Source organism: Nannobrachium achirus, assembly GCF_963921795.1.
Source record: "Nannobrachium achirus genome assembly, chromosome: 4".
Classification (NCBI taxonomy): domain Eukaryota; kingdom Metazoa; phylum Chordata; class Actinopteri; order Myctophiformes; family Myctophidae; genus Nannobrachium; species Nannobrachium achirus.
Genome location: NC_137813.1, coordinates 6,222,283 through 6,245,308, shown reverse-complemented (window position 1 = coordinate 6,245,308; position 23,026 = coordinate 6,222,283). Strand labels below are relative to the sequence as shown.

Below are 23,026 nucleotides of genomic sequence, written 5' to 3'. Positions count from 1 at the left end.
CCAGCTTGGCTAAAGTACACATATAATAGATCCAATAAAAAAATCGCTTGGAAATAATCAGTAGATCCTTTTCTATAACATCGCAAAGGTAAGCTGCTTTTTGCTGGCACGAGCCCCAATAAATAAATAATAAATCTAGCAGTAGAACTGTTAAAGCTATACCAAAATGCAGGTTTAAATTGATTCTGCAATGAATCTCTGCATTAACAATTCAACAGGATTCTTTTATAAGGCTCCCTCATTGTAACATGATTCATGATATATACAATATCTCTGAAAAGGCATATCGTGCAGACAATGTATCATCTCAACTATATTTATCACCATATCGCCCACCCCTACATCAGCATGAGCAGTAGCAACAACAAGCAGGGATGAGCAGTGCAAAACTTCCAGTTTAAATAGAGCGGTCTGAGAACAAAGTGAGTGTGTGATTGGATGAGTGGATGTGAACGTGAGACGACCACCAACAACTGCACTGAGTTTCCTGACAGAACTTTGTTCTGCGCATGTCTGGAGGATGGGCGAGCTCCCAGAGCGTCCTCGTCCGCAGACGCGTCCACCCGCGGATTAGATGCGTCCTCACGCCCGTCCTCCTCACGGGAAGACGGTGCGACGCTGGTGAGATGCTGCGTGGGCGTTTTTCCCAATGAGTTTGAGCACAACGGTGGGGGCGCGGGGGTGTGAGGGGAGGACGCGCCTGCGGTCGTAGACACTCTGGGAGCTCGCCCTTGCTGCATGTCTGTGCCAAGCGTGAGGCTCATTATACTGGCCTCCAAGTACTGTGATAATGGGTACAAGACCAGACCAGACTCAGAACTAAGGGTGACCGGGCCTTTGCAGTGTTTGCTACAACTCTGTGGAAAGCTCTACCTTTGGTTGTTAAAAAACATGCAGTCAGTTGACTGTTTTTTTAGGTCATGTTAAAAAAGCACATCTGTTTCGTCTCACTTGTGCAGCTCAATGTTTTTGCTTTTATTTCTCGATGTTTTGTCGCTAGTGTGTGCCTTGTGTTAACTTGTTTTTAACTTTATTGTTTATACAGTAGTTCATCGTACAGCACCTTATAACGAAGTTTTGAAAGTTGCCATTATGAATAAAGATTAGTCGAACTAAAGCTTAGTAATATAATACTGATGAGTGTCAACAGTGTCTGTGTTGTAATGTCTCAGTGCTTGACGCTTTGTGCAAAGCACACCGAATGGCCTTCTTGTTGAAATTGACCCTACAATTAAAACTTGCCCTGCATCTCTTGTTTGAACGATTGTCATTTGAATATGAAAGGTCAAGGCAATTACTTTCCTTGACAGGTCTCACCTGCTGTTCCTGGCCCTATCTGGCACAGAGCCGGTAAAACCAAATTCCACAGTCTCTTAACAGTTGCCACAACAGGCATGTTTTGTTTCCAGTGTGGAATGGATGTCACCACAACACGTGTTCCTTCTGGATGTCACCACGACACGTGTTCCTTCGTTCGCTCGTTTTAGCACTCGGCATTCCCACTCAAACCAGGAAATGGCTGCATCGTGCTCGCTTCGCCACCGTTGCCCTGTCTGCTTGTTATAAGCGACTTTGGCCTTGTTTTTTCTGTAGAGTCCCTTGTAAATATTGGTATATGTAGTTTTTTTTGTCTTGTTTCTAAAGTGTAGTTATTTGGGCTTGATTTCTATAATGTTGTTTAAACCAGTGGTTCTCAACATTATCATGTCAAAGAAAAATTAATATGGACAGCCGATCTACAAGCTTTCAACACGACGTTGCGATGCGACGTGTCGTGAGCTTGTAGATAGCCAACGTATATAGGTTTAAAGTGCTCATGTGGCCTAGAGTATAGTTGCTTCTTCATAGTCCTGGTTGCTTGTTTCTCTCTCAGAATCTGGCAACCCCGTGGCTCACCTTGGCACTGCTGACGAAGAGCGATCCCTTCTTGAACACCTCCAGAGCAAAGACGGTGTCTGTGGAGGAAGAGGAGGAGAGGAGAGGAGAGGAGAGGACAGGGGAGGAGAGGAGAGGAGAGGAGAGGAGAGGAGAGGAGAGGAGAGGAGAGGTCAGGTCAGACCTGAACAACCAGTCCACTCGGTGCAGTAAACGGTAAGCCCGGCTGGCAAGAAACAAGAGTCTGAGTCACGTCGGATGTGACTGCTCACTTTCCTTCATGCTGATGGCTATCAGGCCGTCTCGTGACTTAGAGAACACCGTTTCCCCAAACGGTGGGTCAGGAAGGACCCAAGGTCGAGGCGCGGAGATATTATCATGGGTTGCAAGTAAAAAAAAAAATATCACTTTACTTTGTTTCCTAAATTGTTTGTAAAAGTATTATTTCAAAACATTTTCAAAAAGAAAATCGCCCCAGAAATTCTATTCAGATTTTCATCAATTTTTCAAAATAATTCAATGCATGAATGAAAAGAATCAAAGAAATTCCACAAATAAGTAGTGAATATAGCTGACCTGCAAGCTTACAACGCTTCGCACCGTGACGCATATATAAATCTTGAACTCGGTGAACCAACGTTTTCTCTTAGAGGTAACAGTGTAAACAAATTAATCAAAAAGTTTCCCTAGAGTTTAACCGGGTTAAACAAACGAAACAATGTTTTCTCAGAGTTTAAGCGTGTAAACACAGTGAGCTCATGTTCTCTCTCAGTTGAGAGCTCAACGTGAAGACAATGACTGCCATGGTTCTTTGTCTTCATTAAGGGGGGACAGGTTTCCTCCTCCATGACCTTGCACTTTGAAGGTGATGATGTGAGGAATCTGTGTGAGCTATGCTGTCACTAAATGATGCACCAGCGCCCTCTTGTGTCTGCAGTAGGTACTTATATTTATTTAATATTTAGTAATTTCTCTTTATGCTGGCACCTGAATAAAAGGGTCAAAACCGACTGAGCAGCTCCAGTGTCTCTCTCCTCTGCATACATCTGTCCCTGCTCCTGTGATGCACCAGACTAGCCGTGTAGGCTGAGGCGCGCTGTAGAACCCCTTTGTTCACTTATATCTAACCTCTGCAAAGCAAAAGCTATAAAATCATAATATAACAGTAAGACTCCCTAATCTGGAGATAAGCGACCATCTGCAAAAAGCAACCCCATGGTGGCACTAGAAGACGGGCATTTGTGCGATGAAATATGTGACACTGATGGAGCCGGCTAGATCAGCTCATGAACAAACACTATTTATGAACGACCAACGACAACAACCTTTGTCATATAATCTGTTCAGGAATATAAAAGAAGACATAACACAGGTATTTTTACAATCACTTGCTTTTCGATGTGCACAGTATAATGAAATATAATAATAACAACAGTAAATAATAATCTTTTCTGTAAGTATGGCGTGATTTGGTTCCCAGACAGGAAACGTCTTGCGATACTTCTAGAAACATACTTTGTGCTCCTTAGATACTGCTATAAAATGACACAGTGCACACATCGAAAATCAACACAGCAGAAAGAAATGTGTGACATGCCTTCTTTTATTTTCCTGAGCTGAGTATGTTATAAAGGTCTCAACTATTTAGAAATAAGTGTTTAATCATGAGCTGCTCCCAGGCTGCTCCACAGGCTTCCACTGACTCCAGTGCATTCTACTGAACTTCCACTGACTCCAGTGCATTCTACTGAACTTCCACTGACTCCAGTGCATTCTACTGAACTTCCACTGACTCCAGTGCATTCTACTGAACTTCCACTGACTCCAGTGCATTCTACTGAACTTCCACTGACTCCAGTGCATTCTAGCGAACTTCCGGCTGCAGTTTGGCACCCATGGTGCAACGAATCTGCCAGCTGGAATTGCGAGATAGCGAAAATGACGTTGGTGTCTTTACCTCCTATTTACCTTGCTATCCTATGGTTGGGAGCCTCTCACTGACCTGTGTGTCCGTAGAGGATCTGGCAGCTGTTGTCCAGCAGGTGGAACACCTTGATCTGGGAGCTGTTGGTGGCCACCACCACATGGCTGTCCCCTTGGCCTAGGAACTTCACGTCCAGGACCTCGTCATTGTAGCCCACAAACTGCACGGGAAGGGAAATTACACAAGAATGACCTTATAGAGTAGACCCATCTATTAGCAAAGCAGCCTGTGTGTACTGTGCAGGGGCATAGTTCTGCCGATTTAAAATGATTCCAATACGGAACTAAAACTTCCTATGATTGGCCGCTAGTTGCGCTGTCCCCCCCCCCCCCGGCCGATCGCAAAAAGAATTGTTCTCCATTGGACCCCATTAATTTTCCTCTTTCGTTTTCTAACCTTAATTAACATTTTCATAAATACTTTATGGTTCCTATCGCTAGTTAAAAATTGCCTTTCAATCACGATGATATGCGTTTTGTGAAAATAAGGTCCCATTTATGTTCAAATTGATGATAAAGTTGCGGGGGGTGTGGCCAACTAAACTGATACCAGCCGGCTGTGTTCTTTTTCGTGTGCTGTATTTCGGGAGGCTCCGACCACATTCTCCCATGTATCCCTGCGGTTGCACGTAACCGTTGGCAGCCAATAGCATCCTCTGGTGCCTTTACAATCTATAATGGCGACACCCATGCCAAGGACCCAAAATGCGTCATTTGCGCTGCATAGAAACCAATGGCTTCGGTTTGTCCATATATTTTACAGTCTATGGTACTGTGTAGTTTGCCTTCCTAACAACAAATACATTATAACCGGAGAGATGTAACGATTCTTTCCTCCCCCAATATCAACACCAAACTCTGAACTCGCGTATCGGTCAATACCGAGCTCCAATCCAATACAGTGTGTTGAAAAAGAAAATATACTGTATATATACAGTATATAAATTAAATACAGTAGACATTAAACTCTTTGTAAAGTGCCATTCCCACTGGGCATGAAACTATAAAGATAACTATTTAACTATATCGTTCACTATTGTATTTTTGTTTATTAGGTATGATGTTTTGTTTGGGAAACAGTGGTTTAGACTGATGCTAGGTTCTCAGTTTACCCGTGATTCTAGATTACCGAGGCACTACACCGTCTTTCTGCATTTAATGTAGGTGTTTACCTTGCTTACTGTAACCTTGCTGGATACGGAGCGTCTGCTGAATGCTTACATTGTGAGCTAGGGTTCCTCGATTAGTTTTCCCCAAGGGCCGAATCATGTCTAGGGTACCAAGCCGAGGGCCACAGCATTGCAGGGGGCGACAGTGGCGTTCCCGCTACTCCAGCGACAGTTCAGATATCGTCGTTGTCGGGTGAAAATCTTGTATGTCCAAAACCGTTTGTTTTGCATTATCATTTTAAAAACGATTTAAACTAGTGAAAACAGCCGATCTAAAAGCACACAATGCCTCGCAACGCGAGGCGTTGTGTGCTTCTAGATCTGCTGTTTTCACTACTTTTGTGCGACAGCCTTATATGATGAAGCAGGGCTTTACTTTGTGAAAGAACGTACAGATTTTGAGATACAAGGTTTCCACCCGACAACAACGATATACTAGTGTTGTTGCTGCTCTTATACCACCATTATTACTGGGGTTGGTGGGGGCCAGACTTTAGCCCCCCGCGGGCCGCAAATGGCCCACGGGCCGTCTATTGGGGAACCCTGTTGTAAGCTATGTGTTGTCGTAGATTAGAATTTATCATGATTGATTACGTGTGACGTTAGATCATGTGTTCATTGAGTATATTAATATCTAGGTCTGTATGATGATACTAATACTTGATAGTTAGGAGTAGAGAGGCCTTCAGTGGGCCTCAGTAACTGTTGTTTTGCTAAAGCCTATCTTGTTATGGTACAGCTCGTTCCAGAGGCCTTGAAGCCACACAGTATAACTCTAGTGTTGACCATTCTTCTTGGCAGAACTCCTTTACCACTGCCCAGAGTGATAATTTTACTTCTGTCCATGATATCATGTTTACATAAACCTGACCACCACCACCTAATATAATTGTCTTGTCTCCTCTGTTTCTGATGATTACTGATTGATCTGAATTCCACCGCAGTGTGCTTTATTCCACCGACCTGTTTCTGCGTGCTGAGGGCAGGCAGCTGGTACAGCTGGATGTTGTGCTCTGCGGTGACGGTGGCCAGCCTGGAGGAGCAGGGCATGGGCAGCAGGTGGGTGAGGCTGCGAGGGCCGGCGTCCTCCTCCTTCCCCTCCTCCTCGCCCCCCTCGGAGCCCCCCGGGGCAGAGGAGGACGCCATCACCTGGCTGTAGAGGCAGCGGCCCGTGCTGGCCTCCCACACCCTCAACACACCTGGAGAAGAGAATAGAACAGGGGTTATCAAACCTTTTTGTGTGTGAGAGAGAGAGCGGAGTTAAGTGGCCGTCCTCGTTGGTTGCAAAAACCTTCTTTTTTTTTTTACAGTTTTCTTGATAAAAAAAACTGGTCAAAGACATTTGACTTTTGCTACACACACACATTAATACTCTGTGAGTGTCCGCCCTGAGACTGGGAGGTCGGGGTTCGATCCCCGGGCAGGGTCATACTAAAGACTGTAAAATGCAAGAGATCCAAGAGATGGGTCAAATGCGGAGAACATATTACACATACAGCAATGTATGTGAAAAATAGTATGACTTTAACCATTACTATTCTGTGGATTTGTCTGTGAGGTCAGTGCAGTAGACAGACTGTGAGGTCAGTGCAGTAGACAGACGGTATGTGGATGTGTCTGTGAGGTCAGTACAGTAGACAGACGGACCTTTGCTGCCCGCTGTGACGAAATGCATCTCCTTGTTGTTCTTCACTCCGATCGCTGAGAGGTCCTCGTCTTCAGGGAGCAACGCAACGCCTTCCACAGCCTGCAGGGGGGGGAGAGAGAGAGAGAGAGAGAGAGAGAGAGAGAGAAATGAAGCTGTTGCACACATCACAATATTCACCACTGAACGCCACTGGTTGGTGGTCCTGTTTGTGATGTCATGTCAAGGGACAAATACACACACAAACATTGTTCTAGAGCAGCGGTTCTCAAACTATGGGTCCCGACCCAAAGTGGGGTCACGGGAAGGTTCCTTTGGGGTTGCACATTGGCAATAAACAACAATAAATGTATATTATATCAAGAAACGTTTAAAAAAGGTGAGTTTGTTGCGACCAGCGTGAAGCGAACGGACGCTCCTCGGAGTCCTCTCCCTCTAACACACACGCACAGATCCGCCCCCAACAATTGAGTACCTGAGACGAATAACAGTCTAAGTCTGTATTTAAAAATGTTGGATAAAACATTTTTTTGATTTACCAGACTGCAAACCACAAACTAGAAGTTTTTAATCTCTTAAAGTCTTAATGTACTCCCCCCTCATTTTGTTGAGTTAGATTTTTTTTTACTTAACTCATATATATTAGGAATTATAAGACATAATACTTATGGAAAGTGGAAAAACAGTATATCTCCAGCAGTTTGTGGAACAACAGTCTAAGGTGCACACTACAGGCGGTTGCCGTCGGGGCTGCCGCTAGGATCAGCGGTGGCCGCACCGCGGTGAGACACAAACACACTCGTTCAGTGATTAAACGCTGCGCGTTATTTCACAAAGATGAACACAATCCATCTCTCACCGCCCGCGTACGCATGCACAAACGAGCACGCTCGTGGGGGATTTCACGGGGCCGCGCCCGCTCGCCTCGCCGCCCCAAAACTTCGCTGTGCGGCTGAAAAAGCCGCCCGCCTCCTGTTGAAAATGAATTGCTAGGAGGCGGTGACCGCGGCTAGTGTGGAACCCCCTTAAGTCCATACAAACAATATTCAGCAGACAAGGGGAGCAGATAACATTAAGACCGACATATTAAAAATGACTAGTTTGTGGTTTACAGTCTGGTAAATCCAAAAATATATATATAAAAAAAAAAATCAAATATGGACTCATACTGTTATTCGTCTCAGGTACTCAATTGATGGGGTTGCCCAAAAAAATCCCTCATAGTATGGGGTCGTGCTAGAAAAATGTTTGAGAACCCCTGTTGTAGAGGGCTTGGCCTTCTCATCACCCCATAAAAACGTTACAACAGTCTCACCTCATAGACGGGTACAGTTCTCTTGGCCGCACGCTTCTGTAGATCCCACACCACACAGACGTTATCCCTGCCAGAGCTGCAAACACCGGCACAACATGGTTATTAAACCTAATGGGTCACACTTTTCTAAACAGCCACAACATGCATTACAGAGAGAGAGCAAAACAAGAACACATGAAAGTGAACAAAGCTAAGTGCCAAGAAATCAATCAGGTATGATTATACGTTGCGTGTTAAAACCCAGATAGTGGACACATTGCATACATTCTCTACATTTAGTGTCCGCAGACACACTGATGTTCAAGAGAGCAACACAGGCTGCACTCAGTACAAGGCACTATATTTAACTAATGACCTTCTTCCATAAAACTGGACATTGAAAGAGGCCACTGTGTGAAGAGGCCTACAGTCCTAGTTAACTCTATCTTGCCATAATTAATTATGTGCAAAAATGACTGGTTTTGCCCACCACTACATGCAGGTAATAAAAGTATAGTTTGTATCCTTGAAAAGTGTCACTGCAGCGTCTGTGATGGGTGCTCTTCTGCTCTAACCCTACCTGAGCATGGTGTCCTCTGCTCTAATCCTACCTGAGCATGGTGTCTCTGCTCTGATCCTACCTGAGCATGGTGTCCTCTGCTCTAATCCTACCTGAGCATGGTGTCTCTGCTCTGATCCTACCTGAGCATGGTGTCCTCTGCTCTAATCCTACCTGAGCATGGTGTCTCTGCTCTAATCCTACCTGAGCATGGTGTCCTCTGCTCTAATCCTACCTGAGCATGGTGTCCTCTGCTCTAATCCTACCTGAGCATGGTGTCCTCTGCTCTAATCCTACCTGAGCATGGTGTCCTCTGCTCTAATCCTACCTGAGCATGGTGTCCTCTGCTCTAATCCTACCTGAGCATGGTGTCTCTGCTCTAATCCTACCTGAGCATGGTGTCCCCGTCAGGGCTCTAATCCTACCTGAGCATGGTGTCCTCTGCTCTAATCCTACCTGAGCATGGTGTCCTCTGCTCTAATCCTACCTGAGCATGGTGTCCTCTGCTCTAATCCTACCTGAGCATGGTGTCTCTGCTCTAATCCTACCTGAGCATGGTGTCCTCTGCTCTAATCCTACCTGAGCATGGTGTCTCTGCTCTAATCCTACCTGAGCATGGTGTCTCTGCTCTAATCCTACCTGAGCATGGTGTCTCTGCTCTAATCCTACCTGAGCATGGTGTCTCTGCTCTAATCCTACCTGAGCATGGTGTCTCTGCTCTAATCCTACCTGAGCATGGTGTCTCTGCTCTAATCCTACCTGAGCATGGTGTCTCTGCTCTAATCCTACCTGAGCATGGTGTCTCTGCTCTAATCCTACCTGAGCATGGTGTCTCTGCTCTAATCCTACCTGAGCATGGTGTCCCCGTCTGGGCTGAACACCAGGGAGGTGACGGTGCTCTAATCCTACCTGAGCATGGTGTCCCCGTCTGGGCTGAACACCAGGGAGGTGACGGTGCTCTAACCCTACCTGAGCATGGTGTCCCCGTCTGGGCTGAACACCAGGGAGGTGACGGTGCTCTAACCCTACCTGAGCATGGTGTCCCCGTCTGGGCTGAACACCAGGGAGGTGACGGTGCTCTAATCCTACCTGAGCATGGTGTCCCCGTCTGGGCTGAACACCAGGGAGGTGACGGTGCTCTAATCCTACCTGAGCATGGTGTCCCCGTCTGGGCTGAACACCAGGGAGGTGACGGTGCTCTAACCCTACCTGAGCATGGTGTCCCCGTCTGGGCTGAACACCAGGGAGGTGACGGTGCTCTAACCCTACCTGAGCATGGTGTCCCCGTCTGGGCTGAACACCAGGGAGGTGACGGTGCTCTAATCCTACCTGAGCATGGTGTCCCCGTCTGGGCTGAACACCAGGGAGGTGACGGTGCTCTAACCCTACCTGAGCATGGTGTCCCCGTCTGGGCTGAACACCAGGGAGGTGACGGTGCTCTAATCCTACCTGAGCATGGTGTCCCCGTCTGGGCTGAACACCAGGGAGGTGACGGTGCTCTAATCCTACCTGAGCATGGTGTCCCCGTCTGGGCTGAACACCAGGGAGGTGACGGTGCTCTAACCCTACCTGAGCATGGTGTCCCCGTCTGGGCTGAACACCAGGGAGGTGACGGTGCTCTAATCCTACCTGAGCATGGTGTCCCCGTCTGGGCTGAACACCAGGGAGGTGACGGTGCTCTAACCCTACCTGAGCATGGTGTCCCCGTCTGGGCTGAACACCAGGGAGGTGACGGTGCTCTAACCCTACCTGAGCATGGTGTCCCCGTCTGGGCTGAACACCAGGGAGGTGACGGTGCTCTAATCCTACCTGAGCATGGTGTCCCCGTCTGGGCTGAACACCAGGGAGGTGACGGTGCTCTAACCCTACCTGAGCATGGTGTCCCCGTCTGGGCTGAACACCAGGGAGGTGACGGTGCTCTAATCCTACCTGAGCATGGTGTCCCCGTCTGGGCTGAACACCAGGGAGGTGACGGTGCTCTAATCCTACCTGAGCATGGTGTCCCCGTCTGGGCTCTAATCCTACCTGAGCATGGTGTCTCTGCTCTAACCCTACCTGAGCATGGTGTCTCTGCTCTAATCCTACCTGAGCATGGTGTCTCTGCTCTAATCCTACCTGAGCATGGTGTCCCCGTCAGGGCTCTAATCCTACCTGAGCATGGTGTCCTCTGCTCTAATCCTACCTGAGCATGGTGTCCTCTGCTCTAATCCTACCTGAGCATGGTGTCCTCTGCTCTAATCCTACCTGAGCATGGTGTCTCTGCTCTAATCCTACCTGAGCATGGTGTCCTCTGCTCTAATCCTACCTGAGCATGGTGTCTCTGCTCTAATCCTACCTGAGCATGGTGTCTCTGCTCTAATCCTACCTGAGCATGGTGTCTCTGCTCTAATCCTACCTGAGCATGGTGTCTCTGCTCTAATCCTACCTGAGCATGGTGTCTCTGCTCTAATCCTACCTGAGCATGGTGTCTCTGCTCTAATCCTACCTGAGCATGGTGTCTCTGCTCTAATCCTACCTGAGCATGGTGTCTCTGCTCTAATCCTACCTGAGCATGGTGTCTCTGCTCTAATCCTACCTGAGCATGGTGTCTCTGCTCTAATCCTACCTGAGCATGGTGTCCCCGTCTGGGCTGAACACCAGGGAGGTGACGGTGCTCTAATCCTACCTGAGCATGGTGTCCCCGTCTGGGCTGAACACCAGGGAGGTGACGGTGCTCTAACCCTACCTGAGCATGGTGTCCCCGTCTGGGCTGAACACCAGGGAGGTGACGGTGCTCTAACCCTACCTGAGCATGGTGTCCCCGTCTGGGCTGAACACCAGGGAGGTGACGGTGCTCTAATCCTACCTGAGCATGGTGTCCCCGTCGGGGCTGAACACCAGGGAGGTGACGGTGCTCTAACCCTACCTGAGCATGGTGTCCCCGTCTGGGCTGAACACCAGGGAGGTGACGGTGCTCTAACCCTACCTGAGCATGGTGTCCCCGTCTGGGCTGAACACCAGGGAGGTGACGGTGCTCTAATCCTACCTGAGCATGGTGTCCCCGTCTGGGCTGAACACCAGGGAGGTGACGGTGCTCTAACCCTACCTGAGCATGGTGTCCCCGTCTGGGCTGAACACCAGGGAGGTGACGGTGCTCTAATCCTACCTGAGCATGGTGTCCCCGTCTGGGCTGAACACCAGGGATGTGACGGTGCTCTAATCCTACCTGAGCATGGTGTCCCCGTCTGGGCTGAACACCAGGGAGGTGACGGTGCTCTAACCCTACCTGAGCATGGTGTCCCCGTCTGGGCTGAACACCAGGGAGGTGACGGTGCTCTAATCCTACCTGAGCATGGTGTCCCCGTCTGGGCTGAACACCAGGGAGGTGACGGTGCTCTAATCCTACCTGAGCATGGTGTCCCCGTCTGGGCTGAACACCAGGGAGGTGACGGTGCTCTAACCCTACCTGAGCATGGTGTCCCCGTCTGGGCTGAACACCAGGGAGGTGACGGTGCTCTAATCCTACCTGAGCATGGTGTCCCCGTCTGGGCTGAACACCAGGGAGGTGACGGTGCTCTAATCCTACCTGAGCATGGTGTCCCCGTCTGGGCTGAACACCAGGGAGGTGACGGTGCTCTAACCCTACCTGAGCATGGTGTCCCCGTCTGGGCTGAACACCAGGGAGGTGACGGTGCTCTAATCCTACCTGAGCATGGTGTCCCCGTCTGGGCTGAACACCAGGGAGGTGACGGTGCTCTAACCCTACCTGAGCATGGTGTCCCCGTCTGGGCTGAACACCAGGGAGGTGACGGTGCTCTAATCCTACCTGAGCATGGTGTCCCCATCAGGGCTGAACACCAGGGAGGTGACGGTGCTCTAATCCTACCTGAGCATGGTGTCCCCGTCTGGGCTGAACACCAGGGAGGTGACGGTGCTCTAACCCTACCTGAGCATGGTGTCCCCGTCTGGGCTGAACACCAGGGAGGTGACGGTGCTCTAATCCTACCTGAGCATGGTGTCCCCGTCTGGGCTGAACACCAGGGAGGTGACGGTGCTCTAACCCTACCTGAGCATGGTGTCCCCGTCTGGGCTGAACACCAGGGAGGTGACGGTGCTCTAATCCTACCTGAGCATGGTGTCCCCGTCTGGGCTGAACACCAGGGAGGTGACGGCGCTGTAGTGGACCTGCAGGACGGACACACACTGCCCTGAGCGCAGGTCCCACAGCCTGATGCCACAGTCCTGGGACGAGGAGAACAGCTGCAGCAAGGAGATGTCTGGGTGGAACTGCACCAGGCTGGACACAACACAACAACAACACTTAGTATGATATCTGAACACATTCTACAAATGCCTTCCGAATCCAAACAGTTTTCTGAAAAACCATGTTTCTATGTCGGCGGTGATTCACAAACTTTTTCATGTCAAGGACACCCAAAATGATATGCATTTGGCCGCAGACCTCCATCTAAAAAATGTTGTTCCAGGTACCCGCAGAAGCAAAGAAAGGATTTGCAGATCAACCAGCTCGTAGTGCGGCACAAAGTGATGCTCAACAAGCTGGTAGATTTGTTATTTTTGAATTTTTGAATAACGGAAAAAGAATGCCTTTTAGCTAAGACACTTACGGTCTCAGATTTAAGATTAGACTTACTTTACTACACCAGAAGAGCCTTTAAGGTTGTGAGTGCAGTACTGCTTTATGACGTCCCACATCTTAATGGTTCCATCACAGCCACCTGCAACACAACAGAACATAATACAGTAAATAACATTAACAGATATGAAAACTTGGTTTACAGAACATAATGCTTGGGGTAATTTAAGACATTGTTCTGTTTGTTCCATTTTTAATTGTGTATCATTTTTAAATTCCCAATTAGGTACCGGTCCAGTGCACTGATGTCATGTACCTTTTATTGTTGAACTGTCAAAAATGGAGGTACATAATATACAGTATGTAGCCACATATGAGGGATTGTTGCAAAGAATGTGCATTAGGAAACACATGTGAACGTGTAATTTTGCTTTTGTGGTTACAATCTCCAGCTGAGCCCATAAAACAAAGCTATGGTAAATGAACACCAGCTCAGTGGGCTTGTGGTTAGAGTGTCCGCCATGAGACTGGGAGGTTGGGGTTCGATCCCCGGTCAGGTCATACCAAAGACTCTGAAACAAATGGGACCCAGTGCCTCCCTGCTTGGCACTCAGCATCAAGGGTTGGGTTGGGGGTAAGTCCCTGCGATATACTAGCGTCATGTCCAGGGGACGATTATTGTTTTCATACACAGTGCCTTGTAAGGAATTGCTTGTTTTCGGTGGAGATGACGGATGCACGCTGTCTCAAGCGGACTTGATCCATGTGAGACACCATCGAGTGAGCGAGTCGCTGTGTCGAGCGTTGCGAAGTCCGCTTGAGCCGACTCAGCAACGCCTGGCTCAAGCGGCACTCCCTACCTCTGTTTAAGCCAATCATAAGCCCGGCCGACAAGGCATTGTGTACAAAAACAATAATGGCATCCAGGAGGTGTACTTGTACATCAAGCTGCCTCACGCACTAAGGAAACAGGAGATAGGGTCCTGCACTAAGGTCCAAGGGTTACTTTTACTTTATGATAAATGACTGGAACAAGAAACTTTTCACCTGCTGAAGACCTATGATGTCACACATCATGCATTGCACACACACACACACACACACACACACACAGTAAGTAGAGTATAGCCCAGGTGATTGGCTCTCTGGGGTCAGCTGACCTGTGGCCAGGAGCGTGGAGGTGGGGTCGAAGGTCATGCTGGCGATGGGTACGTTGTGGATGGCCTTCCAGGAGCGAGTGACCGCAGCCTGCCTCCAGTCCCACTGCTTCAGTACTAGAGCCTTGCTGGCTGTCACCAACATCTGGATAACACACACACACACACACACACACACACACACACACACACACACACACACACACACACACACACACACACACACACACACACACACACACACACACACACACACACACACACACACACTGCTTCAATCAGTACTAGAGCCTTGCTGGCTGTCACCAACATCTGGATAACACACACACACACACACACACACACACACACACACACACACTGCTTCAGTACTAGAGCCTTGCTGGCTGTCACCAACATCTGGATAACACACACACTGCTTCGGTACTAGAGCCTTGCTGGCTGTCACCAACATCTGGACACACACACACACACACACACACACACACACACACACACACACACACATCACACACACACACACACACACACACACACACACACACACACACACACACACACACACACACACACACACACACACACACACACTGCTTCAGTACTAGAGCCTTGCTGGCTGTCACCAACATCTGGATAACACACACACTGCTTCGGTACTAGAGCCTTGCTGGCTGTCACCAACATCTGGACACACACACACACACACACACACACACACACACACACACACACACACACACACACACTGCTTCAGTACTAGAGCCTTGCTGGCTGTCACCAACATCTGGATAACACACACACTGCTTCGGTACTAGAGCCTTGCTGGCTGTCACCAACATCTGGACACACACACACACACACACACACACACACACACACACACACACACACACACACACACACACACACACACACACACACACACACACACACACACACACACACACACACACACTCCTTCAGTACTAGAGCCTTGCTGGCTGTCACCAACATCTGGATAACACACACACACACACACACACACACACACACACACACACACACACACACACACTGCTTCAGTACTAGAGCCTTGCTGGCCGTCACCAACATCTGGATAACACACACACACACACACACACACACACACACACACACACACACACACACACACACACACACACACTGCTTCAGTACTAGAGCCTTGCTGGCTGTCACCAACATCTGGACACACACACACACACACACACACACACACACACACTGCTTCAGTACTAGAGCCTTGCTGGCCGTCACCAACATCTGGATAACACACACACACACACACACACACACACTGCTTCAGTACTAGAGCCTTGCTGGCTGTCACCAACATCTGGACACACACACACACACACACACACACACACACACACACACACACACACACTGCTTCAGTACTAGAGCCTTGCTGGCCGTCACCAACATCTGGATAACACACACACACACACACACACTGCTTCAGTACTAGAGCCTTGCTGGCTGTCACCAACATCTGGACACACACACACACACACACACACACACACACACACACACACACACACACACACACACACACACACACACACACACACACACACACACACACACACACACACACACACACACACACACTGCTTCAGTACTAGAGCCTTGCTGGCTGTCACCAACATCTGGACACACACACACACACACACACACACACACACACACACACACACACTGCTTCAGTACTAGAGCCTTGCTGGCTGTCACCAACATCTGGATAACACACACACACACACTGCTTCAGTACTAGAGCCTTGCTGGCTGTCACCAACATCTGGACATCACACACACACACACACACCATGAGGATGATGCAATATGATAGCTCTTTAAAAGAAAAATATGTATAATCTATGCCAAAAAAACAGATCTACAAGCTAACAACGTGTGGGCGGCAGTGGCTCAGGGGTAGAGAAACCGCCATTCGAACACGGAGGGTTCCAACTTCCCAGGCTCCCCCAGAGTTAGTGTGGAAGAGTCCTTGAGCAAGACTCTGAACCCCTAGTTGCTCCCGGTGAGCAGGTTGGTGCCTTGCATGGTTTCCTCTGCCATCGGTGTATGAATGTGTGTGTGAATGGGTGAATGTAATGCACAATCTCTGTAAAGCGCTAAAGGCGCTATATACATGCAGCGCTATATACACGCACCATTTACCATGTACCGTGTCGTTAGCTTGTAGGTCTGTTCTTTTTGACACCGTCTTACTATGGATTAAATGAATGAGGCTTTAGAAGCAGAGTGGCTTGTTGTTTCTACTGTGTTTGCTCACCTCATCATCACAGCTGAGCGCAAACGACGTGATGTCCTCTTGATCATCCTGTAATAATAATAATGTTATTACAGTGTAACGAGATATTACAGTGGAACGAACAAGGTACAGTATATCAAGGCTTGGAGTGCAAAGGGCGTAAGTAACTTTTTTCTTTGTTTTTTTACTGGACAGCTTTTCATTGTTGGTAATTATTAGATTAAAAACAGCATAAAAAAGTATATTTTAAAATGCATTCATTGAAGCCTAATCTGTATTAAAGTATAGATTGCTTAAACATTGTTTTAATGAAATAATTGCAATCAATAGAAAACTGTTCTGTAAAATTTAAATGTAAAAAATGTAAAACTCCAAGCCACCACATGTTTATCATTTGGTATTTGGGACTCACCTGCTCGATGCTGTGGACGATCTTCCCTGAGCTGATCTCCAGCACATTGACGCGGGAGCCACACATGCAGAAGATGTACTTCTCATCCGTGCTGATCTGAAGAGGAGCACAGAACATGTAGAATTAAAAATCAAACTGCTTCACGTCAAGGACCCTCGTCTTGGTGTGTAAAAATACACCGACTTTAGCCACAAATATCAGATCATTGTGAGCTTGTAGATCGGCTATTGATCGGCAGTGAATCATGACCATACAACCTTTGTTTCTATGAAAAGAACATTTTGAAAATCGCTAAACTAAGGGTAGTAATTAAATGTAGTATATCAAATAATGTAATATTAAAATATGTTTTCACATAGGATCAAACAAAGGTTTCATGGTCATGATTCACTGCCATCCTGGATGGCTTGGTTCTAGGCTTAACATAATTGTTATAAATATTTTTGTAAAGTCTATGGCGAAAATGAATGGGGAATATTAAGTGACCCCAGGAAACCACTTCCGCTGCGATGCTCTATGTACCTATGTGATAACTTCTGGACTGGTCCACTTCTAAAAGTAAAATATCAGTGAAATCAAACTGATCCCCACTTTGAGAAACACAGTGGTCCATTAGGTTGGATATATGGACACTTTTGGATGCATTTATAACCAAACAGGACACTGTAGATATTTAAAAATGCAAGTCAAACAGCTCACCTGCACTTTTCCTCCTTTATAAAAGGGTTCTATCTTGCTGGAAGCAGCATAGCTAGAAGGGAACAGACAGACAGAGGACATACGATTTAATCACACTGAAATGCAGATGCTATGCTATGACACCATGGCAGATGATTCAGGCATCCTCAAGACCAAGGTCATAAGTCCCCCCGCCGTTATATAGGCTAGCTACATTGTTTTTGGAAATAATATTCGCCAGTATATTTATATCTATCTCTGAAGAAAATAAGAGATATTGTCATTTTCATTTATTAATCATAGACTTGGGTTGGTTCTTATAAAGTTACATTCTAGGCAGAAGTGTGAGAGAGGATTTTTATTTCAAAATCTAAAATTGTTTTAAACGTGGTCAATTAAATGCTGATGGAGTGACATCAAAAGTTGGCAGTGGTTCTCAAACCTTTTCATGTGAAGGACCACCCAAATTGACACTTCTCAGCCCACAGACCCCCATTTGAAAAGATAAGCCAGGGACCCCCATAAGAGAAGATTTTTAATTAGGGCTTTAGCAGTGATTCTTCTCAACCATTTTAATGTTAAGATTTTACGAACCCCCATTAATTAATGGTATTTCTGAGACCCCAATCTATATTGTAAAATCAATGTTAAATTAACTCTTTGAGTGTACAAATGTAACTCTCTGAGTTACATATCCATATTAAAGGGTCCATTTGGTTCCTGACTGTCATTTAGCTGGGGACCCCCTGGACCTAGCCTACTGTAAGACTTAAAGGGACATTTAACTTAAATCGTCTAATCAGGCTTTCATGAACACCCTGAACAGTTTTTAATTAGCTTGATTCAATATTTAGATATTTGATATAAATGTTACCAGTCCTCCTCCTCCACCCATTGTAACTTTAAACTATTTTAACCATGATAGATTAATTAAAAACACCAATTATTTTTTTCTGGTGACTCGTACTACCCTCCTAATACGTGAGCAGGCCAATAACTTTGTTCATGTTTTTTTTATATATATATATATATAATTCTTAATGGGAAAAAAATACAATAAAGAATTATTAAAAATAAATGAAAAAGGTCATCGAAAAACACGGCCAGCTCACGAACGAAGCAAATTAAAAACTGTTCAGGCTGTTCATAAAAGCCTGATTAGACGATAAAAGGACCAAAAGTTTTTTTTAAAGTGAAATATACCTTTAACCCATCAAAAAACATTGTCATTTCACATTTTAGCTGTATACCGTCTATGCAGTACACCAGTGTAATGTAGAATCATCAGTGTGATGCAGGGTGGGACTTCACACCAGCCACCAGGGTCAATGCAGTTTGGGCAGTGTGGGACTAAAAAGTACTACAATAGTATACATAGTATACGAACATAAATGAGGGGACATTACTTCAGTTTTGATACACTTTAATGTACAATTCACGGTAATAATGAATGTGCAGTTACAACTGTTATACCAGGGCAGTGCAACAAAAAAACAAAAAAACAAAAAAAAAGATTCAACTCAAAATAAAGTGGCAGTGTAGAGTGACACATTCAAACACACCAAACTTGCACAAGGAGCAGAGGGCACACTTAACAAGTTTATAATATACACTCACAGTTCAGCACAAATATACTGTACAATAAAATTAAGTATCTTCAGCAGCAGTGTCACAATGTGAAAAATAGGGATGGGACAATATGCGATATTATCGTTTATCGTGATAAAAAACACTCACGATAATTTATTGTGGAGATTGAATTTATCGTGATATCGTCCTCTGTCATGCACTAGGATCAATTCACCTTTTATTTGCCGAGCTGCATATCCGATACCACTTAAACCCTCTATAATTGGTAAAAGGTACTTATATACGTACTTGATACAGTCTTTTTGTTCACTCTATATCAAATCTCTTTGCCAAAAAATAGCCGACCTACAAGCTCACAACGCGTCGCGTTGCGACACGTTGTGAGCTTGTAGATCTGCTATTTTTTGGCATATGTTCCGCCCCAGGATAATGGATTTTGATTATCGCGATAACATCGTAAATCGAACTTTCTTTTGTCACAATAATCGTGATATGACATTTTCATATGGTCCCATCCCTAGTGAAAAAGAAGCGGAAAGGGCAGGCAGAATAATTCACTCCTATTCACTTGTAATGCTGACTCCACATCATCACACCATTACTGGTTGGGATGCGGGTGATTATCTTCCACAGAATCTGCCAAAGTGTGGTGTGGAAATTAGGGATGGGACGATATGAACATTTCATATCACGGTGATTGTGACAAAAGAAATCGCGATTTACAATGTTATCCTGGGGTGGGACATTTGCCAAAAAAATAGCAGATCTACAAGCTCGTTGTGAGCTTGTAGATCTGCTATTTGTTGGCAAAGACTTTTGATAGAGAGTGAAACAGACTGCATCAAGTATGTATATAATAAGTAGGTTTTACCAATTATAGAGGGTTTAAATGGCAACGGATATGCAGCTCGGCAAATAATAGGTGAATCGATCCGAGTGCATGACGGAGGACGATATCACAATAAATTAAATCTCCTCGATACGATTATCGTGAGTGTTTTTTATCACGATAAAAGATAATATCGCTTATCGTCCCATCTCTAGTGCTAATAGTCTCTGTTTCTTGTTGTCAGAGCAGGGATGGTCAGTGCTGCTAGCTGCTCTGTGACTGTGACAGAGCTGCCAGAGATCGACGCCTCTTACACGACCCACCGCCGGGCGCTCGACGGCCAGCTGAACCCGGCTGACGTTTAACGATTCGGCCCGATCGTTTCGCTCCTCGTCTGACGGCTGACGCTCCTTTAGGAGAGCCAGAGGCCGCAGCTGCAGCGAGAACATCTTGTGTCCGCTTGAGAAGATCGGCGATGTCGCGAGTAGGGACCGCTGGATTGTTTACCAAGGAAGACGTGGCTCTACACAGGTCATTGATCACTGCGCTGCGGTGCTCCGGTGTGTCTGGCGTCTCTGTTAAAACAGGTGAAACTTTACAACACAACCAGTGCACAGTAGGCTCCCACATAATGTCCAACCTCAGCCTAGCCCCATATAGAACCTCAACCGTCGCTGCATACTGTTGTGCTCCGAGATGAGGTCCTATAAAGGTGGCGTAGCGATCGCTGGACTGCCGCAACAACGAGTTGGAAAACACTCTAAACAAATTTTTATCCAAAAAGAAAGGGTAGTTCCGAGCTCCCAGACTGTGATTACCTAACCACGGTACATAAAACTGTACATAAAGCTGCGCGGTCATTATGGCGTATATGGACACGACAGGCTGATAATTCCATATTTGATAACATCATGGTTTTACATGTAATTAAGTACTTGTAACCAGCAAATGTATTTCTCTTACCCTCTTCTGAGGAATTCTCAGGGTCTGCCTCTTCGCAGTCGTACTGCTCAACTTGTTCCTCATGGGCAGCACGCATGATTGACCTCGTCCTCCTCCTCACGCCATATTCCTTTGGAAACAGCCTTTTGTGCAGCCTGTGCAAAAAAACATGGGCAACGATTATAGGTACAAGTACAACGCCTGATAAATATTTCATTATTTATCTGAAAGACAGCTGAAATTCAGAGTAGGCCTGACTGAAACGTATTAATCTGTTCATTGTCATTCACTGGGCTGTCACGATCATGACATTTTACATGACGATTAATTGTCACTCAAATAATTGCGATTAACAATTTAATTGTGTTTTTGTCGTTGACAATTACATTTCTGTTTGGCTTTTAGGCATGGTAGATATGACACAGAACCTAAATACACAAATAAATTACTGACATATTTGACAACTTTACTACTTAGAAAATAACATTGATAGTGGAAATAGCCGATCTACAAGTAGATCGGCTATTTCCACTATTTCTGAAAATGTTTGAAAATGTAGGAACATTTTTCAACATTCACGATTATGACAATTATGACAAAATAATTGCAAGTATGTCAAATAATTGCGATTAGACGATTATGTAATAATTGTGACAGCCCTACATTCACACCAAACGGAGGGTCAACTAAACTCTTAATCTTAAAAATGTGCAGAATGCTTACCTGCGGCAAAACCCAAGGTCGGGGCAGGTGGCTCTGTCGGCGGCAACGTACACATAGTCGTCACCGCACTCCGCTTGGATCTCAGCATTGAGGTTGGCTAGGGCAGAAGATGGACTGCAGCCTTCTTCAAAGTATCTGGTTAACGTGGCGATGGCCTTTGGCCCGACATCTCTGTGTTTCATTATGTCCGCTGCATATATGTCGTGGTTATGGATGTTCTTTAGCGTTATGACGGTCGGATACTGTGGCATGTGTTGGTCCTTAGTCCTGAGACAAACGTCACAAAATAAAATCAAAAGACAATCAGCGCAAAACATGTTAACCTTTGTGGAATAGTTGCATTTGAATTAACCCATTTACAACGAGTACACATTATTGTGCATCATTGTTTTATGCTTTAACTATTGAAAAATAGCAGATATACAAGCTCACAGCGCGGCACCGAGTGCCGCGCTGCGAGCTTGTAGATCTGCTATTTTTTGAAAAATCATGAAAATTCGAATTTTTTAAGTGTCTTTTGAATCCTTCTAAGGTTTTTTATTTTTTTTAAAAACCTATGTTTCTATGTCAGCAATCTGGCTAGCCATTGTCAAAGAAAAGGTCCTTTTCACTTAACTGGAGCTCAGTTAGTCTGTTCTTGAGAGACTACTATGTGGTTCTCAAACCTTTTCATGTCAAGGACCCCCAAAATTATATATATTTGGCCACGGACCCGCATCTCAAAATATTTAGTTCCAGGGACCCCCCAGAAGCAAAATTTTAGTTACAAACGTTCGCTTTGAAAATACATATATTCAAAGATTTGCACACATTTTCACGACTTTTTCAAAAATAGCAGATCTACAAGCTCGCAGCTTGTATATCTGCTATTTTTCACTGGTTAAAGCATTCAATAATTCTAGGCCTAAATGGGTTTTAAAGCACTTATTAAAGCACTTATTTGGAATCTACAAACTCACCGTGACTTTCTGCCGCCTACGGGTTCAGTGATGCACTTCACGGTCACGGTCATTTTAGCTGGACAGCCGGTGTTTTTGGACGTGGGTCTGGTGCCTGCTGTGGCTGACCGCTCCGTCACATTGTGCTGACAGTTGCAGAGAATCTGAAACATATTTACATATCACATTAACACATTGTACTACAATAATAATTGTGTCTCAGTCGTAGGGCATTCACGAATAGTGATTTTTAGTATTCAAATTATTCAACCTCAAAGTATTTGAATAGTCGAATATTCTACAGGACTGGCCAAACTGTCAAATATTAAGTAAGCAAGAGGCGAACATTGTGAAAATAGA

The 23,026-nt window shown here is 46.0% G+C and overlaps 1 protein-coding gene across 1 annotated transcript in view; it reads right to left on the bottom strand.

Moving 5' to 3' along the window:
• tbl3 (transducin beta like 3) overlaps window positions 1-23,026 on the bottom strand; it is a 55,375-nt gene that overhangs the window by 28,466 nt on the left and 3,883 nt on the right. The window contains exons 2-12 of the mRNA XM_080724766.1: window positions 17,666-17,717; window positions 16,967-17,062; window positions 16,576-16,623; window positions 14,262-14,403; window positions 13,159-13,243; window positions 12,631-12,801; window positions 7,988-8,063; window positions 6,675-6,774; window positions 5,991-6,226; window positions 3,878-4,019; window positions 1,897-1,955 (exon numbers count right to left, since the gene is read on the bottom strand). Coding sequence (XP_080580892.1) covers window positions 1,897-1,955; window positions 3,878-4,019; window positions 5,991-6,226; window positions 6,675-6,774; window positions 7,988-8,063; window positions 12,631-12,801; window positions 13,159-13,243; window positions 14,262-14,403; window positions 16,576-16,623; window positions 16,967-17,062; window positions 17,666-17,717 — 1,207 coding nt within the window. The remainder of the gene's footprint in view (window positions 1-1,896; window positions 1,956-3,877; window positions 4,020-5,990; window positions 6,227-6,674; window positions 6,775-7,987; window positions 8,064-12,630; window positions 12,802-13,158; window positions 13,244-14,261; window positions 14,404-16,575; window positions 16,624-16,966; window positions 17,063-17,665; window positions 17,718-23,026) is intronic.